General features: G+C 41.1%; 1 protein-coding gene across 2 annotated transcripts in view; it reads right to left on the bottom strand.

Moving 5' to 3' along the window:
- The window catches only part of RELN (reelin), a 489,518-nt gene that overhangs the window by 77,230 nt on the left and 391,088 nt on the right, over window positions 1-21,200 (bottom strand). For both annotated transcript variants that reach the window (XM_034666797.1, XM_034666804.1), the window contains exons 32-41: window positions 15,574-15,732; window positions 15,198-15,386; window positions 14,410-14,683; window positions 11,874-12,014; window positions 11,590-11,767; window positions 7,555-7,639; window positions 6,539-6,721; window positions 4,212-4,383; window positions 4,010-4,112; window positions 1,834-2,063 (exon numbers count right to left, since the gene is read on the bottom strand). In XM_034666797.1, the coding sequence (XP_034522688.1) occupies window positions 1,834-2,063; window positions 4,010-4,112; window positions 4,212-4,383; window positions 6,539-6,721; window positions 7,555-7,639; window positions 11,590-11,767; window positions 11,874-12,014; window positions 14,410-14,683; window positions 15,198-15,386; window positions 15,574-15,732 (1,714 nt within the window). The remainder of the gene's footprint in view (window positions 1-1,833; window positions 2,064-4,009; window positions 4,113-4,211; window positions 4,384-6,538; window positions 6,722-7,554; window positions 7,640-11,589; window positions 11,768-11,873; window positions 12,015-14,409; window positions 14,684-15,197; window positions 15,387-15,573; window positions 15,733-21,200) is intronic.

Raw genomic sequence — 21,200 nt, 5'->3', positions numbered from 1 at the left:
TTATGCGTCAGCACAGCCCCGTGGACATCACCAATTCTAAGAGAGGTGGTTTCCATGACACTGGAGCAACTGTCCTGTGACTTCATTCCATATTTCTTTAAATAGGATTGTTTCCATGTGGGAACGTGCTGAAGCGAGTCTCAGTTGCTAAAACAATGTAAACTCATGGCCTACACTCTATCTTTAGGGTGGTTTCCTAGTTTACCCAATTCTTAGCTGAGCAATAGGAAGAAATGAGAGGTCCATTAAAGAGAAAATCGGAAGCTTTTCAACAATAATCATAATGGTCACGATCTTGGCCATAGGTGTCTGCGTGATTGGCCAGCAGGCCTTTCCCTGCCTTCGCTGCCCGTAAGTGCGATTTTTGGCAGCTAGGCTTCTGTTGCATAGCTTAGCTTTCTGGCTATAGCTGATTGATTTAGATTGTCTTTTCTAGAAATGTGGAATTAAGAGTTCTGGCACATGAGAGCAGTCCTTTGTTGAGTGATGTTAAGGTCAACATGATAAAAATGAGGGTCACATACTCCTTTTGCTGAGGTCCTCACACTTCCTGAGTGGGGTCCATGAAATTCCCCAGTATGCTTCTCCTAAGTTCTTCTACTTTTTGGTAAGCCCCTTCATATTTCCTGCAACATAGGATCTTAAATAATAGAACTGATTTTGGGTAAAAAGTGTTTCCTGAGCTCTTTCTCCCTGCCCTATTCTTCTATAGACAGTCCTCCCCACCCCCAGCAATAACAGCTTTCTGGTTGTGCCCGCTGAATTGTCAGCTCTATCTTCTAGAGAACCATGAGGACATTCTGCTTAGTAATGCTCATTTTTTTTTAATAGTTGGATTTTCCATTGGGATCATATCCTGGTGTAATAGCAAGAATTAATAAATGACATCCTTGACAGCTCAAAATATTAAAGTCCTTAGCAATCAAATTATAAAAATTATGCTGATGACATGATGAGAAGCAAATGGATTTATGTTCAAAGAGAATACAGACTAGTGAAAATTCACTTTCACCCTTTTGGAAAAGTACTAGGTATTAGTCGTTTTGCTTGAAGACCCAAGACTTCTAATTATGCTGAGTTTCACATTGGGAATGTAAATCTGTTTCCATCTTGAAAGTATATTAGTACTTTCTTCTTTTCTTGACATACCCTGAAAGAACAAGTTCTTTCTTCTGAGAGAAAAGACAAATTCTGAGGCAGCCTGCTTTACTGATTTCCTCTCTTTGTTCGCTTACATTATTAGGTTTAGTTTTTGAACTATTCATTTCAATTCTATTAGAATTGAAGTCCTTTACCTCCAAATAGCTTTTCAACAGACGAGTCAAATATATGAAGCAAGAATGCTGAGAGAGCTTGAAAAAGCAGAAATGCCTGGAGGGGGGAGAGTGGAACAATTTTTTTTTTAATGAGGCACCTAGAATATTCTGTGGGTTTCCATCCTCTTGCTGTTCCCTCTCCCTACACAAGAGACAAAGGTAGATGTCTGAAAGTCAAAAATTCTTACTTCATTTATATTGGGAGCTGGGGGCAGGTGGGGGGGATTACAATATTAGGAGAAAACCATATTTCTGTTGCTTCCTCATGGATCTAATAAAGACCCGTGGGGGATATGAATCACTACAGAGTGCAGTCCATGATGTACTCTTTTAAATCTATCTTCGAACTCTAAGTGAGTAGTGTGTCAGCTCAGAGTGCCATGTTTAGATAGCCACTGATCTACTGAAGTGGAGAACTAGGGGGAGGTCGCCCGCCATGAAGTGGCAAGCCAACGGTGACATCAGGGAGAACATTGTCAAATGAGAAAGATGGCGGTGTGAAGCGGCAGGTCCTCACCCGCAAAGGTGCAGCTTCCCAAAGTGCACGACCTCCCTCCTCCAGCCCTGGGTGGTCCCCGCGTAGTAGGTGCTGCTCGGGTGGAGCTCGGTGGAGCACAAGGAGCTGACATGGCTGCTGCTGTGGTAGCACAGGGGGAGCAGCAGGTGCCAGGTCGCCCCGAAGTCCCTTGAAAACTCCAGTCTGACTGGATCAGTGGAGGAGCTATCCGTGGAGCACCCCACGTTGATCTTGGGGAGGAAGGAAAAAAACGATACAAATTACTTCAGAGCAACAGGCCTTGAAATGATGCACCATTTCATTATTTTCTCGAGAGTCCATTTTCCTGGGAACTGTCTTGCTGAAATATTTAACACTATAAAATTCTGTTTTGCCTAACTGAGTAATATCATATATTACCTTCAAGTAATAATTTTTTCATAAAGAACCTCAAAGGGCCTCATAAAAAATTTATTTTCCCTCCTTTTATAAAAAGCTAGGTAATGGGTAAGGCAGAGGCTGGCGTGGATTCCAAATTTTACCTCTGGCCTACTTTCACAGCCAAGCCAAGCAAATCGTAATGAAAAGATTGTTTCCTGACTTCTAGCCATTAGCTTTTTTTCAGTCCACGAGAGAGGAAGACCCTCTGTTTTCCTCCTTGCGACACCTTCCAAATAATCCTCAAAGTTCTGCACGCAAAAAAACTTCAATATGTATTCAATATTAAGACAAAACGAAACACAATTATTGTCACTATTTCCCTGGCACATGGAGAACGTTTTTCAGAAAGACCTTCTTAACCATTAGGGAAATAACCACTTCATTCCTTTTTCCATGCTTTCAAGTAAATAAACTAAAACTTAATTAAATAAATGCATGTAATTCTTTCTATGCAATTTTCCCCTCTTGCAATTGAGATTAATATTTTCTTGGTATTGTAGCACCCAGATATATTTATTTATAATTTTTGTTGTTGAACTTACTCCTTTACCTTTTGATGAGGAAACTATCAACATTAGATAAACTTTTCAACTAGAGGTATTTGTTTCTACCTAGATCTCCTGAAAACAGAACAGGGCCACATGTGCTATCTTTTTAAATTAACATGTAAAGCATCCATTTAGACAATATAATAGAAGGTTATTTAAGTAACTTAAAATAAAACTAGAAAATATAACAGAAAGTCTAAAATAGATATAGAATAATTTCTCTATGAAAGCATCATTTGGTCTCTGACTTTTTTTTTTTTTTAAAGATTTTATTTATTTATTCATTTGACAGAGATAGAGACAGCCAGCGAGAGAGGGAACACAAGCAGGGGGAGTGGGAGAGGAAGAAGCAGGCTCACAGTGGAAGAGCCTGATGTGGGGCTCGATCCCACAACTTCAGGATCACGCCCTGAGCCGAAGGCAGACGCTCAACTGCTGTGCCACCCAGGCGCCCCTGGTCTCTGACTTTTGAGATGCAAAAGACAACTCTAATTTAGAGGCTACTGAGAGTTAACCTAACAAATATTCAGAATTTTGTTGATGCAGTTAGGTACCACTATAAGCCTTCCCAAGGTAGAGAGAGATCTCGACTATGAAACAAGCATTTCTGAAAGTTAGTACTACTGAATGCCGGCACAACGCACCCTTGGTCCTGCTGATTTTATCCAAGTGCTTGAAACACATAAAAGTATCTCTTTTATACATTATTAATTTGCTCTCTTCCAAATTATAAGGAGTCCATAAATATTAATGAAATACACAAAAATTATAAAAATAGTGTAGTGTTGTTTTATCTGTCGAATCCATGGTGGCATCATGATAAATATTATATAAATGTGCCCGGCATGGTATAGCAGTAGTTACACTGACTGGGTCTTACCTAACACGTAAAAATTGTGACAACAATAATACTAGAATAGTATGGCCCTTTTCGTTTTCATCATGTTTAAAATAATTTATTTCAACAACTTCCCATCATAGTAGGTAGGGAGATTATGTCATAAATACAGGACAAAAATTCAGAAATATAAACCTTAGTAGGACAATTGGTTCTGCTAATAAAAATGAATTATGATGTGAAACCTCTTTTGTCCCTGCACAAAAATGGAAAGTCGTAATGCATGAGATTATCTGAGATTTTCCTTCTCTTTCCTGGCTTTTGCTCAAGATAAAATTTAAAGCATTTCTGACGGAACCATGTCAAGTACCTCAAATTGTATGATGGTGTTCTCATTCACATCCAGGTCACGAGTGGTAATGGAATGCTCACCAACTTCATTTGAAACAAATACCATTGCTGAATCTTCCTCACTGTTATGTAAGAAAACAACAAGAAATCCATTGGGCGAAAGTTCATTGTGATTTGTATGGGGCAATGGTTTTATTTTAGCATCTCAATTAAAGACTTACGGGGCTCCTTTTGAGGAATACGGGCAATAAAGGCCAATGTTACCACCCGGATAGAAAAACCAATTGTCTTCTCTGGGTCCAAAGTCAAATGTATCCAGAAGCATCAGAGGGTTGTTTAGATTATTCCCATCAATAATGAAGTCATCAACAATCCAGATTTCTTCTTTCTTACCTAAGACATTTTTGGATTAAAAAAAAGTTTTTCCAATGGTGAAAATCGCAGAGACATTTTTGCTCGTTAGAAGAAAGTAAAGGACAGAAAGGAATCCATAACAACAGATTAAATATATGCCTTCCAGACAAAGAAACACATACTATACGACAGTGTATTTATAGCAATTGAGGTATGAAAACATTAAGCTGTCAATCATATTAAGTTGACAGAGCAGGGAACAGCCTCACTGGCTTTGGAAAGCTGAGAGGGTTTGTGAAAATGTGCTCCCCTTCCAGTCACAGTGCTGTGGTGCTGCAGACACTCCACTGCCGAGAATGGGATTTGAGTTATGTTTTCATGGTGTCGAGGGATCTGGAAGATATCTGCATCTGTGAGCACAGGTGGTCAAGCCTGCGGATTTAAAACTGAGGTACGCTAGTCAACTTGAGGAGCAACTCATTACCTTTTCGAGTCAACTCATGACGAGGCATCATGCTATGGTCAGGCCAAAGGACTGCGGTCATGAAAACACTGGCCTGATGCATAATTTTATTTAATTGTTAAAACTACACAGAAGAATATACTCAGTGTTATATACATTTTTTAAATGTTTTTCAGAACTTTTATGTTTATTTGAAGATATGTGGAACTATCCAGAAAACTAGTAAAATCACTCCATAGGCTGTCATAGAATTTGATTCAGCAACACAGGCTGGGTGTCGAAGGAAGAGACCTACAGAATAGGGAGGAGGGCAAACCCAGGCTGCCTTGGCAAAGCACGGTTTGGACTCAAGAAAACAAGGAGATAAGACCATGCCAAGCAGAAACATCAAGATTCCCCAAGGTTGCTTCTTCATTGATTTCTACTTTGATTACAATTCTTACAGAATATATATATATTCTTACAGAATATATATATATATATATATATATATATATATATATTCTGTGAGAATATATATATATTCTGTAAGAANAAATAACCTGATGATTTAAATGGAGTCACATGTGTCTCTCTCTCTCTAATCCTATCACTGTTCTAATTCCAGTAGCTTTCTTCTCTTTTCTTGTTTTGGAAGCAGCCGGTGAAAACAATAAAGAAAAATCAGGTAATCATTCCAACCATAACATGAAGATAATAATCCTCTGGATTGTGGAACCTGGTTGTATTTATTTATTTATTTACATTTATTTGGTGATTATAAAAGATTATTTTTTCTGTTCATAATAAGTTAAAAAAATTTTTGGCTTACTAGTTATAAAGTAAAAATTCAGGTTAAATTTTAGAGATAGCAGTACATTTTTCTTACTCATTTCTCTGTTACCTCTGCAAAGAATCTGCTTAATGGGATATCACCATGCTTACTCAGGCCATTAAATGCATGATTTGGTAGAGTCTGGTCCTTTATAATCAGCAGTTAATAGAAATATTGGAAGCAATAAAACATTATAAATTTGTAAAATCATTTTCTGTAACCGTCTGAAAATGCTGTTAAATTATACATTCACTTTAACTTACCACTGACGCGGGTGTGTGTGATAAGAATATTTTATCTAAGGCACTTTCTGCTTGGTGTAAGTCCCTGTCACTTTGTCAGGGTATTTTGCTGGAATGTTGTTCTGTCTCAATAATGAAATGCCACACTCAGAAGAACTATTTATTCTTAAATGAATTTAGCAGGAATGTAGTTATAATTGATGAGTGACTAATGATAATGTTAAATCATTTATTTAAAGATTTTATTTATTTCTTTGAGAGAGTGTGCTCATGAACAGGGGGGAGGGGAAGACGAGAGGGGGAAGCTAGCTCCCCACTGAGCAAGGAGCCTGATGCAGGACTCGATTCCAGGACCCTGGGATCATGACCTGAGCTGAAGGCAGATGCTTAATGGACTGAGCCATCCAGGTGCCCCGATGCTCAATTATTTTTTAAAAACCTTAACACTGTAAGAGGCTTTAGCTATACTTACATCATCAAGAGAACTTACAAGTCAAGCACAAAGAGCCGATAAAGATACATAAAGTTAAATACTCGTTGAGACTCCTCTAGGTACAATGTGTGTTATGGATTACAAAACTACTCAGTTGACAAACACCTTCTCTACATCTTAGAAACAAACATGTTAAAATGCCACAGTCAGTCCAGATCATAGGAGAACATCTGCGTTCTTACCATTATTATAAGGTTGCCAGAGTCTAAACCTTGTAGCGTTGGTCTGGGCAGTATACGGCAAGGGCACATTAATGAAAAGTATGTTGGTCGTTTGAGGGAAGTAAAATTCGTCCATCAGGTGCCAAGTGATTCCCCCGTTGATGGAGAATTGTAGTAGAATAGAGTGAGACCTCTCCGGGGTACCTAGAAAGAAGATACCACAGCATAAAACAGCATAAAACATATTGTGATAAAGTGGGGAAGTTACCCACTTTATCACTAGGGCTCTCCTTTTGGCGTTGATGCATAAGCCTCCCATAGAGGCTTTCGAGTCCAAATGCTTCGGAGGCAGCAGCTTCAAGCAACGTCAGGTGGGGCTTTCAGTACGACTGTATCTCAAAACGCACACCAGATCTCAGATTTTCGCACAACAGTATCTCCCTCTCTTTCTCAGATATGAATACATATCTTTCTGTGTTTCATTTAGGAAATATTATGTCAGAGAATTTTGCTTCTACAGGCATCACAATTTTATAAATGGTTAAACATTTAAATCTCAGGATACAAATAAAAATCTACTATCCAAAGGGCATTATTTGTCAAGGAAATGATTTAGTTAATATGAAAGGTCATAATGGCAAAGAAGCTGTCTTTTGGGGGTTCACGTCTGTAAAAGAAAATCCAAAATGTCCATAAGCTAAAGTTTTAAAATTTGAAATTCTTACACCGAGGAAGTAGTGGTGGAGAACAGACTCAGGGACATGATGATAAATATAACTGCCATAGAATTAGTATGATTACTACAGCTATATGAAATTTTTGCAAAATCAGTAGTTATCTTCCTCATATATTAAGATGAACTTATATTATAGAAGCACATTGATGAACATTTATTTACTCAAATTTATGTCAGCTGTCCCATGTAACAGAATTTATGGGCCTCAAATCCATCATTTCTTTGTGGGGAGGAATTGGGTAAGGCAAGGGAGAGTTCCCTTAGAGGGAAATAATGAATTCTACCCATAGAAACGACTTACCTTTTGCTATAAATCTAAGTGAAAACTGGACATACATAGTATTGGTACAGTCTAGATCTCTTGAAATAAGCATCCTCAGTCCTTCCTGAAAACACAAACATGTACGTTAAACAACCTTATTTCATCAGCAGAATTATTTTCCTTTGACTTTTATACACCCAACTTGCATTAGCTAAGTAATAGATACATACATGTAATGACCCAGAAGCAATGTTGCGTCCAGTTGAAAAAGGCTTTCTTTTCTTATGACTGCATAACCCAAGTTCATTGTCTCAACTCGACATCCCACTTTGCTGTGACTTTTATAAAAAGCAGTGCAAAAATGACAGCATTACCTAGCTGCAGGCCTTTTTTAAAAAGTAGCCTCCTTTGACCACAGCATGCCATGAGAGGAGTAATGAGGAAACAGATGGAAATTCTCTGCCAAGTGCTCCTGCTGGAAGTTGGGAACTAATAGGTAACTTTTTCAGTGTTCCAAGGAGTCGTAGGGACTTACTACTCCTCTGTGCGCTCTGACAGCGCTGGGAGGCTCTCATTCAAGCTGACACATCACCTTCCAGTTGGTCAAGTTAAATAAGGCATAACTAAGTGAGTCCCCATGCCTCGGCTGTAACTACTCATGCAGAGAAGCCAAAGAAGGAAGAAAGCAATCAAATTAGCTTTGGTAATTTTTTCTGCTAATAAACTATTTCTGGTTGCCTGGGATTGACAGCCCCAATAGCTTGTTTTCTCTGTGTGTACATGGGACTGCAGTAACAACCAGTAAAACAGAATTTCACTATGCAAGTGTCCTAAGGTACGTATAAGCCTTTTAGCATCTTAGCTGTGACTTCTGAATGAACTGCTCTTCCGTGGTATAGGACTGTGTGATACTGAGTGGACGCTGTGTGTGTCTTCCTTCCATCCTTCCTTCCTTCCTTTTTAAACATTTATTTATTTATTTATTTGAGAGACAGAACAAGCAGGAGAGGCAGATGGAGAGAGAGAAACTGAAGCTGACTCCATGCTGAGCAGGGAGCCCAATGTGGGACTCGATCCTAGGACCCTGAGATCATGACCTGAGCTGAAACCCACAGTTGGGACGCTCAACCAACTACACCACCCAGGTGTCCCTGAATTTCTTACTTATCAACTAACAAACACCAAATGTAATTTTAGTTAGAGAAAGCAAATTCTTCCGCTTTTTCTTATTACCCAGCACAAAATCCTCATTAACTGAAAAACTTTAAATAGAACTAATTTTGTAATAGCAACCATATTATTGAATGTCTATAACATGCCAGGTTCTAAAACAGACACTTTTGTCCTTTAACACACATCACACTCATAAGGGCAAGATATTATTATTATTATTATTTTAAAGATTTTATTTATTTGACAGAGAGACAGCCAGCAAGAGAGGGAACACAAGCAGGGGGAATGGGAAAGGAAGAAGCAGGCTCCCAGTGGAGGAGCCTGATGCGGGGCTCGATCCCAGAATGCCGGGATCATGCCCTGAGCTGAAGGCAGCTGCTCAATGACTGAACAATCCAGGCACCCCAGGGCAAGATATTATTACCTTTATGATGCAGAGAAGGAGACTGGAACTCAGAGACAGTCACTTGCTCAAGACTGCACAGCTTAAAAGTGTTGATGGCAGAATTCGAGCCCAGATATGTCAGACTGTGAAACTTATTTTCCATCCTTCACAGAATACCAGTGTTTCGTTCATTAAATCATTTTTTTAGTTTTGGGAGAAGAAATCCAGATAACGCTAAATTTAGAGTTTGAGAATGATTTAATACTGTCATGAAAAAGTAGCGGCATGTATACCTGTCCCTGAACTTCAAAAAGCATCAATTCAAACTTCCAGGATTGAAGGTTGCCCTGTAAAAGCCTTAAATTTCCAGTCTCCGGTTTTATTTTTTGTTTTTTACCCTAATAAGTCACTGCCCTGCTCAGTCCATGACACCTAGTCAATGCCTGTTCTTCATGTCTTACTGTTGAGAGACACTCTCTCCCTCGTCCCCTGACAAGCACAAAGCCTTGAATGGTTTTACAGCTTGGTGCCACGTGGAGGTTGAGGTGATGAGGAAAGGTGGCTTCTTCAACTTGCAATGAATAAGCTTGGAGGCAGGTAGTTGATAGATCCACGTAATAAAGATCCTTTGCTAACATCAAGTTAAAGGAGTATGAGGACTCTTCCCCCGTGATTATGGAACTGAAGTATAAAGTTGTTCCCATGGGCAAACACAAATCCACCATAAAAGGACCATTGCACCCTGCATCTTGTAGGAACAAGTATGTAGGCACCACGTGTATGAAAGTATCTTTCATGCTTGTAGTATTTGCTTGTTGTTCAGCACTTGATATTAATCACGTGGTGGAACCGTCAAGCCCTGCTTCTGTGCGTATTCTAGTTCACACGGATAGGTTTCTTTTCTCATCTTTTCCAGGTTCATTAATCCATTTGTGCTAAATGTGGGAGTTCTTTGGCATCCAACAAGCTATTTGAATAGCTGATAGTACTCCTGAATCTATAAACATTAAAGAGAGACTACCATTTCCTTTTTAATGAGAGAATGCCTTTCTAGGTCAAACTGCACCCTACTGAATGGCCCATTCTGAGCCTTCTCTACATCTTGCAGAGCTGATAGATAATATGTCTAATACATATAATGCTTGGCTGCTCTTGCATTTGGATGGCTAAAGGGAAAATAGAAAACACTGTGTGTCTTTCTCCTTCATAGGATCTAGGGACCAAGTTAACTCCACTGCTTAAAAATTTATCAAGTAAAGATATTTAAATCATGAAAAGTCACAGGGCTCCTGCTTTTTGGTCTTGTCAATGCTGCAAGCAGATCGGAAGTGAGCTAGTGGCAATCAGAGCTAAAGCCTCGGACAAGACTGAAAAAATGCACACGTGGAAACCAGCAATTTCCATCCTGAAATGTCCTACCTCAATTTCTTGGGCCTCTCAGAGCTCTTAGGGACTTGTAAATCTCTCTGACCCCTAAGTGTTTTTTTCTCTCTCATCCAAACTTGAGACAAATTCAGGATTTGAACAAGGATGATAGGCAGCGACTATCAGCTGTAATTAAAAAAGTTCCACTGGGCGCCTGGGTGGCCCAGTTGGTTAAGCATCTGCTTTTGGCTCAGGTCATGATCTTGGAATCCTGGGATCGAGTCCCGAGTCGGGCTCCTTGCTCAGCAGAGAGCCTGCTTCTTCTTCTGCCCCTCCCCCTAGCTCATCTGCACTCTCTCTCTCTCACAAAAATAAATAAATGAATGATAAAAATAAATAAATAAATAAATGAAATCTTAATTTAAAAAAGTTCAGGATGTCTAATTTTCTAAGCATTAAGTGTCAATCATGAAGGCTGTACAGGCACTCACGTGGATTTTTGTTACAGATTTCATTTGCACACCTATATCAGCCGATTTCCCCATGCTGGGAGAGACAGGCTAGACCACGTTTTCACACAGGAAGATGTGTCAACCAGTACAGCACTTCACACAATCGCTTAATATCTCTGTCACCAGACATCTAGGTTGAAATACAAAAATAGACTAAAAATTTTGAGAATACTATTTCACTTGACTCAAATGTTTGGTTTTCTTAAAGTCACCAAAGGATTCTATTGGCAGGAGGAAAAAGGAAAGGAAAAAGCAAAGACCTTTTATAAAATCATTTTTTTCCAGTTCTGTAAGTTATATATTTAATAACACATAAAATGCTACATTCTAGAAGCCAAGGTTCTAGATATTTCATACACATAATTTATGTGTGTGTCTGTGTGTATGTGTGTGTATGTGTGTATTTGCAGCAGAAAGTAACAAAGGTCTGATCACCAAAGGAAAGGAAAGATTTTATGCCTAAGTGATCCTCAAGAATGATCATGCTGAACAGAGGAGGAAACACGGTCTGGGCTAGAAGACAACAGCTGTGTATAAAGTAATGCACCATCTGAGCAGGTGCAGAAACGCATTTGTGTGGAGCAGTGAGGGAAGGAAGGAATCCCGGTAGCAGAGGAGAGAAGTAGAATCTTATCTGACCCCTTTAAAAATAAGCGATGTTCCAGATTTGATGGTTTCCCCATTCAGATTCCCCCTCTCAGCACCATACACTTCAGGCCAAAGGTCGGGATGTAGGTTCCCGTTGAAATCATCCTTAAGAATTGAGGGCAGAGGAACGATGGGCACACAGTAGGCTCCACCAAAGCCCCGGTCACACCTAAGACAAAAAAAGGAGTGGAGGAAAGGCATTATTTGTTGTGTGTTTGAAAGCCATTTTTGTTTTTGCATCATAAAGAAAGAAGCTGCCAGTTTTATTGACTTACACACAGCGTCCGGCATCGCAAATCCCTCTTCCCGAGCACAGCCAGGGGCACCCCGAGGCCAGCACAACATTATCAATAGCCCACGCGTCAGCCCCCGCGGTGTAGTTGGACTGAATCCATCTGAACCGGGTCCTGGGAGATCTAACCAAAGAAAACACACTTGATTCGACAAGCACCCTTGAAAGCAAAACATTTCTTTTAACTACCTTTTTGCTCTGAAGAGCCCTCCTCCAAGTCCTAGTTCCCTCTTCTTGGAGACACTTAGTCTCACTCCAAGTGTTGGATGCTCTTTCCTGCCAAACCCACCAGTAAGAGAGTAGAAAACATGCTTTGTAAATATTTCACCCTTTCTTTCATACGAGAGTCTCCTAACATGCCTGGGATGGGAAAGTGATCTCGAACTATTGATTTATTGTGTGTTTGAACTATGCGCTGAATTTGCGGTTTGCTTTCAGGCTTTTCCTGCCATTCAGGTCGAGGGAAGAGGTGGAACGGATGAGAAACACGAGGAAAAGCTGGAATCTCACAAAGTTCTGGCCATGAGTTCCCTGTGCTACTGCCTAAACGGTTTCTGAGACAGGAAACGGAAGTCCTGCCTCCGTGTTGGTGTCTGAGGTTCTGGCTCCCCAAAGGTGAGGGCCAGAACGGCATGATGCACCCCCACATTCTCTATCCTATTCGCAGTCTGCTATTTGGAATGCACTGTCAGAAGATCGCCTGATCGAGAAACTTGTGCAGCCTGGGCCAAACCGCAGTAGCAGTCCCTCACTTAGGAAGAGACCGCACAACAGAAGTTGGGGAGTCACTTACTTGGAATGTGGAACCCAATCTCCTTGACTAGAATTTCTTTTTTTTTTTTTTTTAATTTTATTTTATTATATTACAGTAACGTTTCAAGTGCTATTGTTTCCTGGCACAAGTTCTCCCTCAGTGCAACACAGCTGCTGGTGTGGTGGCTTTAAAATGTAAATCTAATCACTGACACCACTCAACACCCTTCCAATGATTCCCTCCTGGAATGGAATGTCAAGGCCAAGCTGCAGAATGCCTTCCCACAAGCCCTCTTCACTCCCCCCACCCCCAGGCTCTACTTGCTTTCTCAGTTCAGAGATGCGCCCCTCCAGGAAGCTCCCTCAGATCCCCCTAAACTCAGTTAGGTAGTACTTCCCCCCCAACCCCGCGTTTCAGTAACATCCCTGAGTATTATTATCAACGTCACCATTTTATATCATAAATAACTGCTGAGATGTCCACTATCCTACATAAAATCTTATTCATTTTGTATTAGAGTTCTAAAACACAGTAGATATTCAATAAACGTTTGCTGAATAAAAATAAAGCGAATAAATGAGCTACCAGTAAGCACCATTTAAAGCTCTGGGGGTCCACAGGAAACCGTTTTAGTTTCAACACAAAAATGCTTTGGTTTCCTGCATTTTTTCTTCCACCACTTGGTTGTACATCTCTGAATCAGAATCGAATCAGCAAGATGGAAACCACTGTGAGTATTTCATCTAGAGAGTGTTTAACACAAGGAGCTGGAGGGACAGTTAGTGCCAGAGGTGAGAAGCCAACAGGGGTGGTGAGGAGACCAGAGCTTAGCAAAGTTGGGAAGCCGGTACAAGTCCGAAGCTGTAGGGACACAGCGGGGAGACACTGTTGCGGTGCCCAGGGACCAGGGTCCCATGGGGGGGCCGTCTCCGGGGAGTGGGAGCCACTGAAATTGGCCAAGATGCAACAGAGACAGAAAGGGAAGGGGAGGGATACCCTGTTTAATCTCTGTTTCCACTCTGGTGATCTTGCCGGGTTCTGCCACTAAATCTACCAGGAGGCCAGCAGATGCAGGAGCCTGGTAAACGCAGCTTGCAGAGGCCAACTCGCCTGTAATTCAGAACGGAGTAGTGGCAGTGCAAGGCAGGGATTGGAGGGGAGAGGTCCCAGGACAGCACGATCTGTAACCAGCCACCCCGGGACACACCAGTTCCTAGAAAGATCCCCAATCTTTGGGATTGGGATACCCAATGCCTAAACCAGAGACCTGGGGCTGTAAGCCCTAATATAGCTCTTGAATGTGATCTGAAATCCCAGGGAGGGGAAGAAAGATGTAAAAACAATATGAATGTTTTGAAAGAACCACCTTTTTACTCTATGATACTGAGAACAAAAAAAAGAAAAGAAACTAAGGCTAATATTCTTCTGCATGTGATGATTTCACATACTGCTTCATGTGAACAAAGATCACTCTGGTATTGAGTAGATACTTATTTTTACAACAGAACTAATTTTTACAACTGGCTCTGGTGGGGAGGCTTCCTACTGCCAAAGAACAGAAAAGTTCAGACCCGTAAAACTTCTGGAACTCACTAACACATTAAAAAATTGCAACCCCAAGCACCTTATATTCACCCCACCCCCGCAGACTCCTTGCAAAATTATCTTGAGAGAGTCTTAGAATTGCCAAGTGGAATCACAATTATTTTCAAATGAGGTGACAGGAACCTAATGTTCTGATATGAAGCCACATGACAATTCTCACATGGTGGAGAGTGGAAGGTAGACAGTGATCCGTTTCCAATTCTGGAATCTTTCTGAGGTGTAAACAGAACTTTCTGTGTAGTGCAGGCAGCCAATGGTGGGAGGCACACACTCCTCGGTGACCAGATGCCAGTCCCTGCCGTTGTTTAGAGAATACTGGAGCTGGACGCCATGGGTGTCACTGAAGGGCTTGCTGCAGCCCATGCTCATTTCAAACTGCAAGAAGGTCGATGCCGACACGTGAAAGTCCCAGGTCTCTGCATAACGAGGTTTTCCTACAAAAAAGGGAGAAGTTGAATGGTAGCATATAATGATCCTCTCTTTGATTATTTGGCATTTGTGCTTGTAATGAACATGGTCAGGAGCAAACAAGAATCCTGTCTTATCTGAAGTGACTTTTCATCCCACAATAACTGCTTTTATTTGGTGAACAGAGGCTTGGACCCACGGAAAGCTGCTAACTTGAAAAGCGTGACCATCTTGGAGAGTCTTCTATCTGCAATTCTGCAAATTATGAGACACGGGAATGTCTTCCGAGAGAGATTTTATTGCTCTGCTTTTGGGAAACAACCTTAGTTAGAGCACGCATGAAGGACGGTTCTAAGGCAAGCTGCCATTGGACGCACCAAGTCATCTTAGAGGTCAACCCAACTCCTTTCTTTCCAGAGTCTCTCTCAGCCCAGGCAAGTATGTGCACAGTTTTGCATTAGAGAGTCTCCTCTTGGGTTTTAGTTAATTTAGTCCTCTAGTTAATTAAATATTCTCCCTTTATCTGGTGAAAATATATACCTATGTTTTCAGTGAATATCAGAGCAGTATCCATAGAGAGACAGTCAATTCCGACTTGACCTCCTTGTATTCGGTACCAGCTGGCTTGCAAATCTATGGAGCCATCAAATTTGTCTTGAAACCCAGTTTGAGAGCTGTCATTCATTCCTATAAGGACATCATCCAAGGCCCACTGGGCTGAATGTTTCCCTGAAATCCGATGAATAAAGGCAGTTAAAGAAAGTTCGTTATATAGCCATATGAATATCTTTATGACTATGCTTTTAAATCAAATTGTCTAGGAGACTGACAGCAAATTAAGAAGCATACGGTGCAATGCGGCTTTAACCCTATGCTCTCAACGCCACCAGGAAGGGTGGAGTGAGCAGTAACTTGCCGTGTTGGGGTTGCCACCATCGAAAAGCTGTGGCAGGGGTCTTCGCCTCCCGTGGCAGGTCAATGGAAATGATCTGTGGCTCCAGAAATGACATGAAGTCCAACTCTCGGAGCAAATGCCAGAGTATCCCATTGTCATTTGAATACTGAACAACAAGCCCTGAGTTAAAAGACATAAATTCAGTTACTTGGACAGCTTTCCTACAGGCAAAAAAAAAAAAAAAAAGGCAAGGAACAGTATTTTTTAAATGGCAAGACTGCAGCAGAAACTTCAAACTGCATCTCATAGAATGAGGGCACATTCATCTAACTTCCAAGGAATGAATTAGTAGACCTGAAGGCTCATCAATTCCTTGACAGTTTCTAGCACACCAACTCCCAGGAAATGGAAGACGAAGAAGAAGAAAAAAAAAAAACATAAGCTCTTTTAAAGACTACTCAGCTTTGTATGAGTGATGAGTGGGTTGGTAAGGGGGACATAAAAACCCAATGCAGATCATGTATTTGAATTTTAGATTCTGTCCTGAACATTACCAAGTCTCATCTCATTATATACACTCAGAAGATATATCTCAATTTCCCCAGCACGAAATCAAGTAAGGCTCTTTTCTGCCAAAGCACCAGAGAGTAAGCAGGGCCCAATCTGAAAATTCTATTATGCAGAAGGATCCTTTCACTGGCCCTTCATACTTTATCAGGCTTTGGTTACTGAAGCTGGAATGAGGTCAAATTATAAATGGCAAAGCAGAAAATTCACTTCCCTTCAATATTAGCTCTACTCTCCTTGCTGTGTCAACCTTTCCCTCTCTACCCACTCCATCTACCCAACGTCCCTCCACCTGTTACCGCATGGCATGATTTAGTGACCTGCATATTCAAGTTACGGGACCATATGCACTGCCCCTGCTACCTTTCCTGAAAACTTTTTTATTTTAATTATTATTAATTTTTAAGTAGGCTCCATGCCCTGGGGCTTGACCTCTTGACCCTGAGATCAAGACTTGAGCTGAGATCAAGAGTTGGACGCTTAACTGACTGAACCACCCAGGTGCCCCAAAACTTTTTTTTTATTTCAAAAGAGGTCAGGGAAAGGGTAAGGTTGAATGAAAAAAAAAATTGCTAATGATGGGAATCAACAGGATCTTGATTGAACGATCTATCTATCATCTATCTATCTATCTATCTATCTATCTATCTATCTATCTGTATCTGTTGTTATTGATGGGAGGGGCAGATGGCTTTCTTGGCATCTATGTAACTGCCTATTCCATAACTGTTCCTAAGGCTGGCACCGCATACTCATAATTATGACTGGGAATACTGAAGTACTTTCTGAGTATTCATAGAAATTATGTTTAGGAAAGTTGTATTTGTTTTACTAATTTTATTATATCTTAAGCTTTTTGGAAAATTTTGACATTCATGGTACATATGACAACTTTTTAATTTCCCTATTATTGACTGATGGGAATATCTCAATCCTTTTATCATGCTGGGCAACAAAGAGTTTACTAAAATTAAGTCTCAGGAGCTATTAGGATAAAATACAGAACCCAAAGAAATCCTTTTAAGGCTAATTGTTAGCACATGGAATTATTGTCACTGCATCTGACAAGGGAGGAGGCCAGGAACAACAATGACTAATACGCAAAAAATTAGAACTCTTGGGAGAATTAATCTTACCATATTTAAAATAGAAGAAACCATCATTTATAATGAGAGGATAAAGATAGCTCAAAGAACAGAAACTCTTTGGGGAGAAAGCATGATGGATACAGGTGTAGAGATTGGCAGTTAAAGCTTCAGTGGGTGGGTATAGACCCATGTGTTGGAGGAAGAGAGTCACAGTAAGGTTCATGAAGAAAATGGAAGGTAGTCTGTTTCTAGTCTTTATTCTAGTTAAGTTGAGGAACTTCCGGCAAAACTCCAGTTGCCAACATTTGATGTGTGCTCAAAATATGTCCAATGGCTTTTAATTTGGGTGGTTGAGAGAGCAGACATTTCAAAATTCAGGTTTTCTTGTGGCTATTAATTTGTGTTGATATGGTTTATATTTAATAAGATAGAGAATAATTTAGATGGTTATCTATCTGGGGGGTGACCTATTCAGAAGGTAGATTACGGTACCAGAAAGGAAGCATCATGAGAATAAAATCTCACCTGCTAGTCCTTTCTAGTACCTTCTACTCAGTATGGTCCAAGGACCAGCACCTGCATCACCTGGGAACAGGCCCTACCTGAAGTGGTTTTAAAACATGTCCACAAATTCTTTGACACTCTTCCCATCAAAAAGTGGAGTTTAATCCCACCCCCCTTTTTTTTTGAGTGCCGCTGGATTTAGTAATTTGCATGCAATATATAGAATATGGTAGGAATGACAGTGTGTGACTTTTGAGACTAGGCCATAAAAGGCTTTGCACTTTCTTCCTTGTTTTCTCTAACAGATCTCTTGCTCTGAGGAGAGCCAGCTGACAGGGAGTAGGGACAACGCTCAAGCAGCCTCTAGAAAGGTCCACCCAGTGAGAAACTGAGGCCTCCTGTGAACAGCCATGTAAGTGAGCATCTTGGAAACAGATCCTCCAGCCCTGCTCGGGTCTTTAGGTGACTGCCCCTCTCCTGGCTTTTATCTTGTCTGCAACCTTATGAAAGATCCTACACCAGAACCACCCAGGTAAGCTGCTCCTGAATTCCTGACTCACAGAAACTAGAAGGTAACTGATGTTCATGGGGCTAAGCCACTCAGTTTTGGAGTAATTTGCTATGCAGCCTACTGCCCCAGTCCTGCTGATTCAGAATCTGCCTTTTAAAGCTTCCTAGAGGATTCAGATGTACACGAGAAGCATGACTGCAGGGGTCCATATTCCATTTGGTTTCTGCTTGCAGCCCATCTCCTCAGTAGCTTTTTTAGGAGTGACACAACCAGGTCTGCAGAGACTAGGGCCCAATCCTGAAGGGCAATAAAGGAGGGCCGCCCAGAAGTATGAAACAATGGAGGAATGCAAGAAAGGGAAACAGCAGTATCTATATTTTATACAAATTGCTGAGCCCCATTAGCTGTGTCATCTGACACATTGCACATCTGAAAAAAAACCAAGCGTTTTAGCTCATCTCCTGAGGGTTTTGGGCATGTACCACATTTCTCTTTTTAAATTACAGCCCCATCTGCATTCTGCCCAGTCTTATTGAAAATCGCCCAATTTTGATTTTAATTCCAAATATGTAAATTAATGCTTCAGCTTGAGTAAGTAAAAAATCTGTATTTCATCAACTGGAAGAGATTGGTTCAAGGATTTAGGCAGATTTACATTTTAACAACCAGTTTTCAATAAAAGACTGAGAAATGCCTGTGGGAATGTGAATTACATGGCTAGCAAGGAGTTCAAGAAAACGGCTCTAGAGTAGTTGAGAGAAAGTTGCTTGTTCCTCAACGGGTCCTCAGGGAATTTGCCCCACAGAGCAGGCAAAAGCATTTGTAGTCAGAGGTGAGGTGTCGAGCAGAACGCCATCTCTATGACAGGTAGATGCTTCTCAGTCTACTCTGGTCAGGTCTTTTTTTAGAGCTCATACCCAGGGATCTGTAATTTACAGAAGAGTCATGTACACAATTGCTACACTGCTCCAACCAGCAAGTATTGTATAGTAATTTTATTACAAAGGTTAAAGGAAATGTTAAAATGCTCTACCTCTCCAATCCAAAAATCAGATCTTCAGGACAGAGCCCCGTCTTCTCCTGTACACCTCAAAGTTCCTGCCTCTGCATGGGCAGAGCACGTGTTCTATAAATACTTATGTGTTTTGAACTCTGTATTATTTCTGTAGGGTGATCTTGTAAAAATTGAAGTCAGATTATGTCGCCGCCTGTGCTCAAAGCCTTCAGCTGGTGTCCATGACCTGTGGACTCAGACCCCATCTCCCTACCATGGCTAGCAAGGCCACACAAGCCTGGGCTCCTGCCCCTCATTCCCAATGAGTCCCAAGCCACGCTAGCCTTCCTTCTGTTCTCCAACATCACAATTCTTTTCCACTTCGTGGCCTCTGCTGCTGCTTCTGACTGGAAATCTCTCCCTGAGCTCATCATGTTGCTGGCTCCTTTCCATCCTTTAGATTTCGATTTAAATGTTACTTCCTCAGTGAGACCCCCTCCCAGACCACTTTATCTAAATCAAATCTCTCAGTCAACAGCTGTCCATCTCATCAGCTTATTTATTTCCGTCTAGCTGGTCAAACTGACATCTTGCTTATTTGTGTGTTCTCCTCTCCCTAGAAGGGAAGTGCCCTTTGGGGCAGGGATTTTGTGTGCTGTGCTACGAGGGCCACTCTGGTTCTTCTTCCCCTTCTGGCCTGTGGTGGTTTGGACTTCTTGTCCCCTTCACCACACTCTCTTTCCGTCTGCCACGTGGTGGGCAACATCCAGAATCTACCTAGCAGCTGCTTCACTCTCCTGGGTGCTGGAAGGAGGACCTCAGATGAGCCTCAATGAAAATGTAGCACAAAGGACACATCTTTTCTGGCTTAACCCGCTGAGATTGAGAGAGCTGTTCGTGATAGCAGCATAACTTAGCTCATCATGACTCATGTGTTAGATGTTTGGGGACACGGTATCCACAGCCTAGAACATGTGTGGCTTAGAGCAGACTTTTGAATAGACATTTGTTGAAGAGATTAGGGAACACAAAATGGTGTTACGTAAAAGTTTCTAGACCGCTGTTTTGGTAAATGGATGATCTGGATGATTACTAGACTAAAGGTACTGAGATATTCAGAAAAAGTCATGAAAGCTTTCAGTCAATGACAACACGGCTAAGGACATTTAGGATTGGTCACTGGGGCTATCAGTAGCTCTACTGACTAACAGGTATGGTTTAAGCCAACATGATATACATGGTCATGCCTGAGATAACAACAAATGCAGAAGCTACACAACTCATCACGTGCCATTCATGAGATCAAGGGAGGAGGACCCATCTGAGAAGCCCATGGGTTTTGTGCTAGGAAAACTCACATTCAGCGTTCCCCACGGCAACCCACCCTAGCTGCAGAGCTCCTGGAGGCCACTCATATATGCTACAAGCCTTTTGCATTTCTTTCAGAACTGAATCACTGAGGCAGAAGATGGTATGGAAACCTAGAGAAAGCAGAGTTCTGGGCAAGGTGAGAAGCAGGATGCACATGGTTAAGGCATCCATTCTGGACCCAGCATCAGTGGCTTGAATCCCTGCTCATCCACTTACTGACTGCATGATCTTGGGTAAGTTTCTTGACATACCTGTGCCTCAGTTTCTGCATCTGTGAAAGAGGACTAATAATACCTATGGCAAAGAGGTATGATGAAGATTAAATGAATTAACAGATAAAACACTTGGAACAGTGCCTTGCATATAACAGGTGCTTAGTCGAGATTAAGGTTTATCATTGCCAAGAACTGTTCCTTCTACCAAGGGATGCTAGTACCCCAGAACGTTTATGGGCAGGAAGTAGGGTCTGATCTGCATTCAGTAATGCAAGTAAAGCTTGCGAATAAGCTTCTAGACCCACACTAAGTGTTAAAGGCTCTGCTATTTTTTCTCCCTATTGAAAGTTATAAAGGAACAGCATTCCTTAAAATGAATATACTGTGATCACAAACTA

Source organism: Ailuropoda melanoleuca, chromosome 1 (genome assembly GCF_002007445.2).
Source record: "Ailuropoda melanoleuca isolate Jingjing chromosome 1, ASM200744v2, whole genome shotgun sequence".
Classification (NCBI taxonomy): domain Eukaryota; kingdom Metazoa; phylum Chordata; class Mammalia; order Carnivora; family Ursidae; genus Ailuropoda; species Ailuropoda melanoleuca.
The sequence above is the reverse complement of the archived record's forward strand: the minus strand, read 5'-3'. Positions and strand labels throughout refer to the sequence as shown.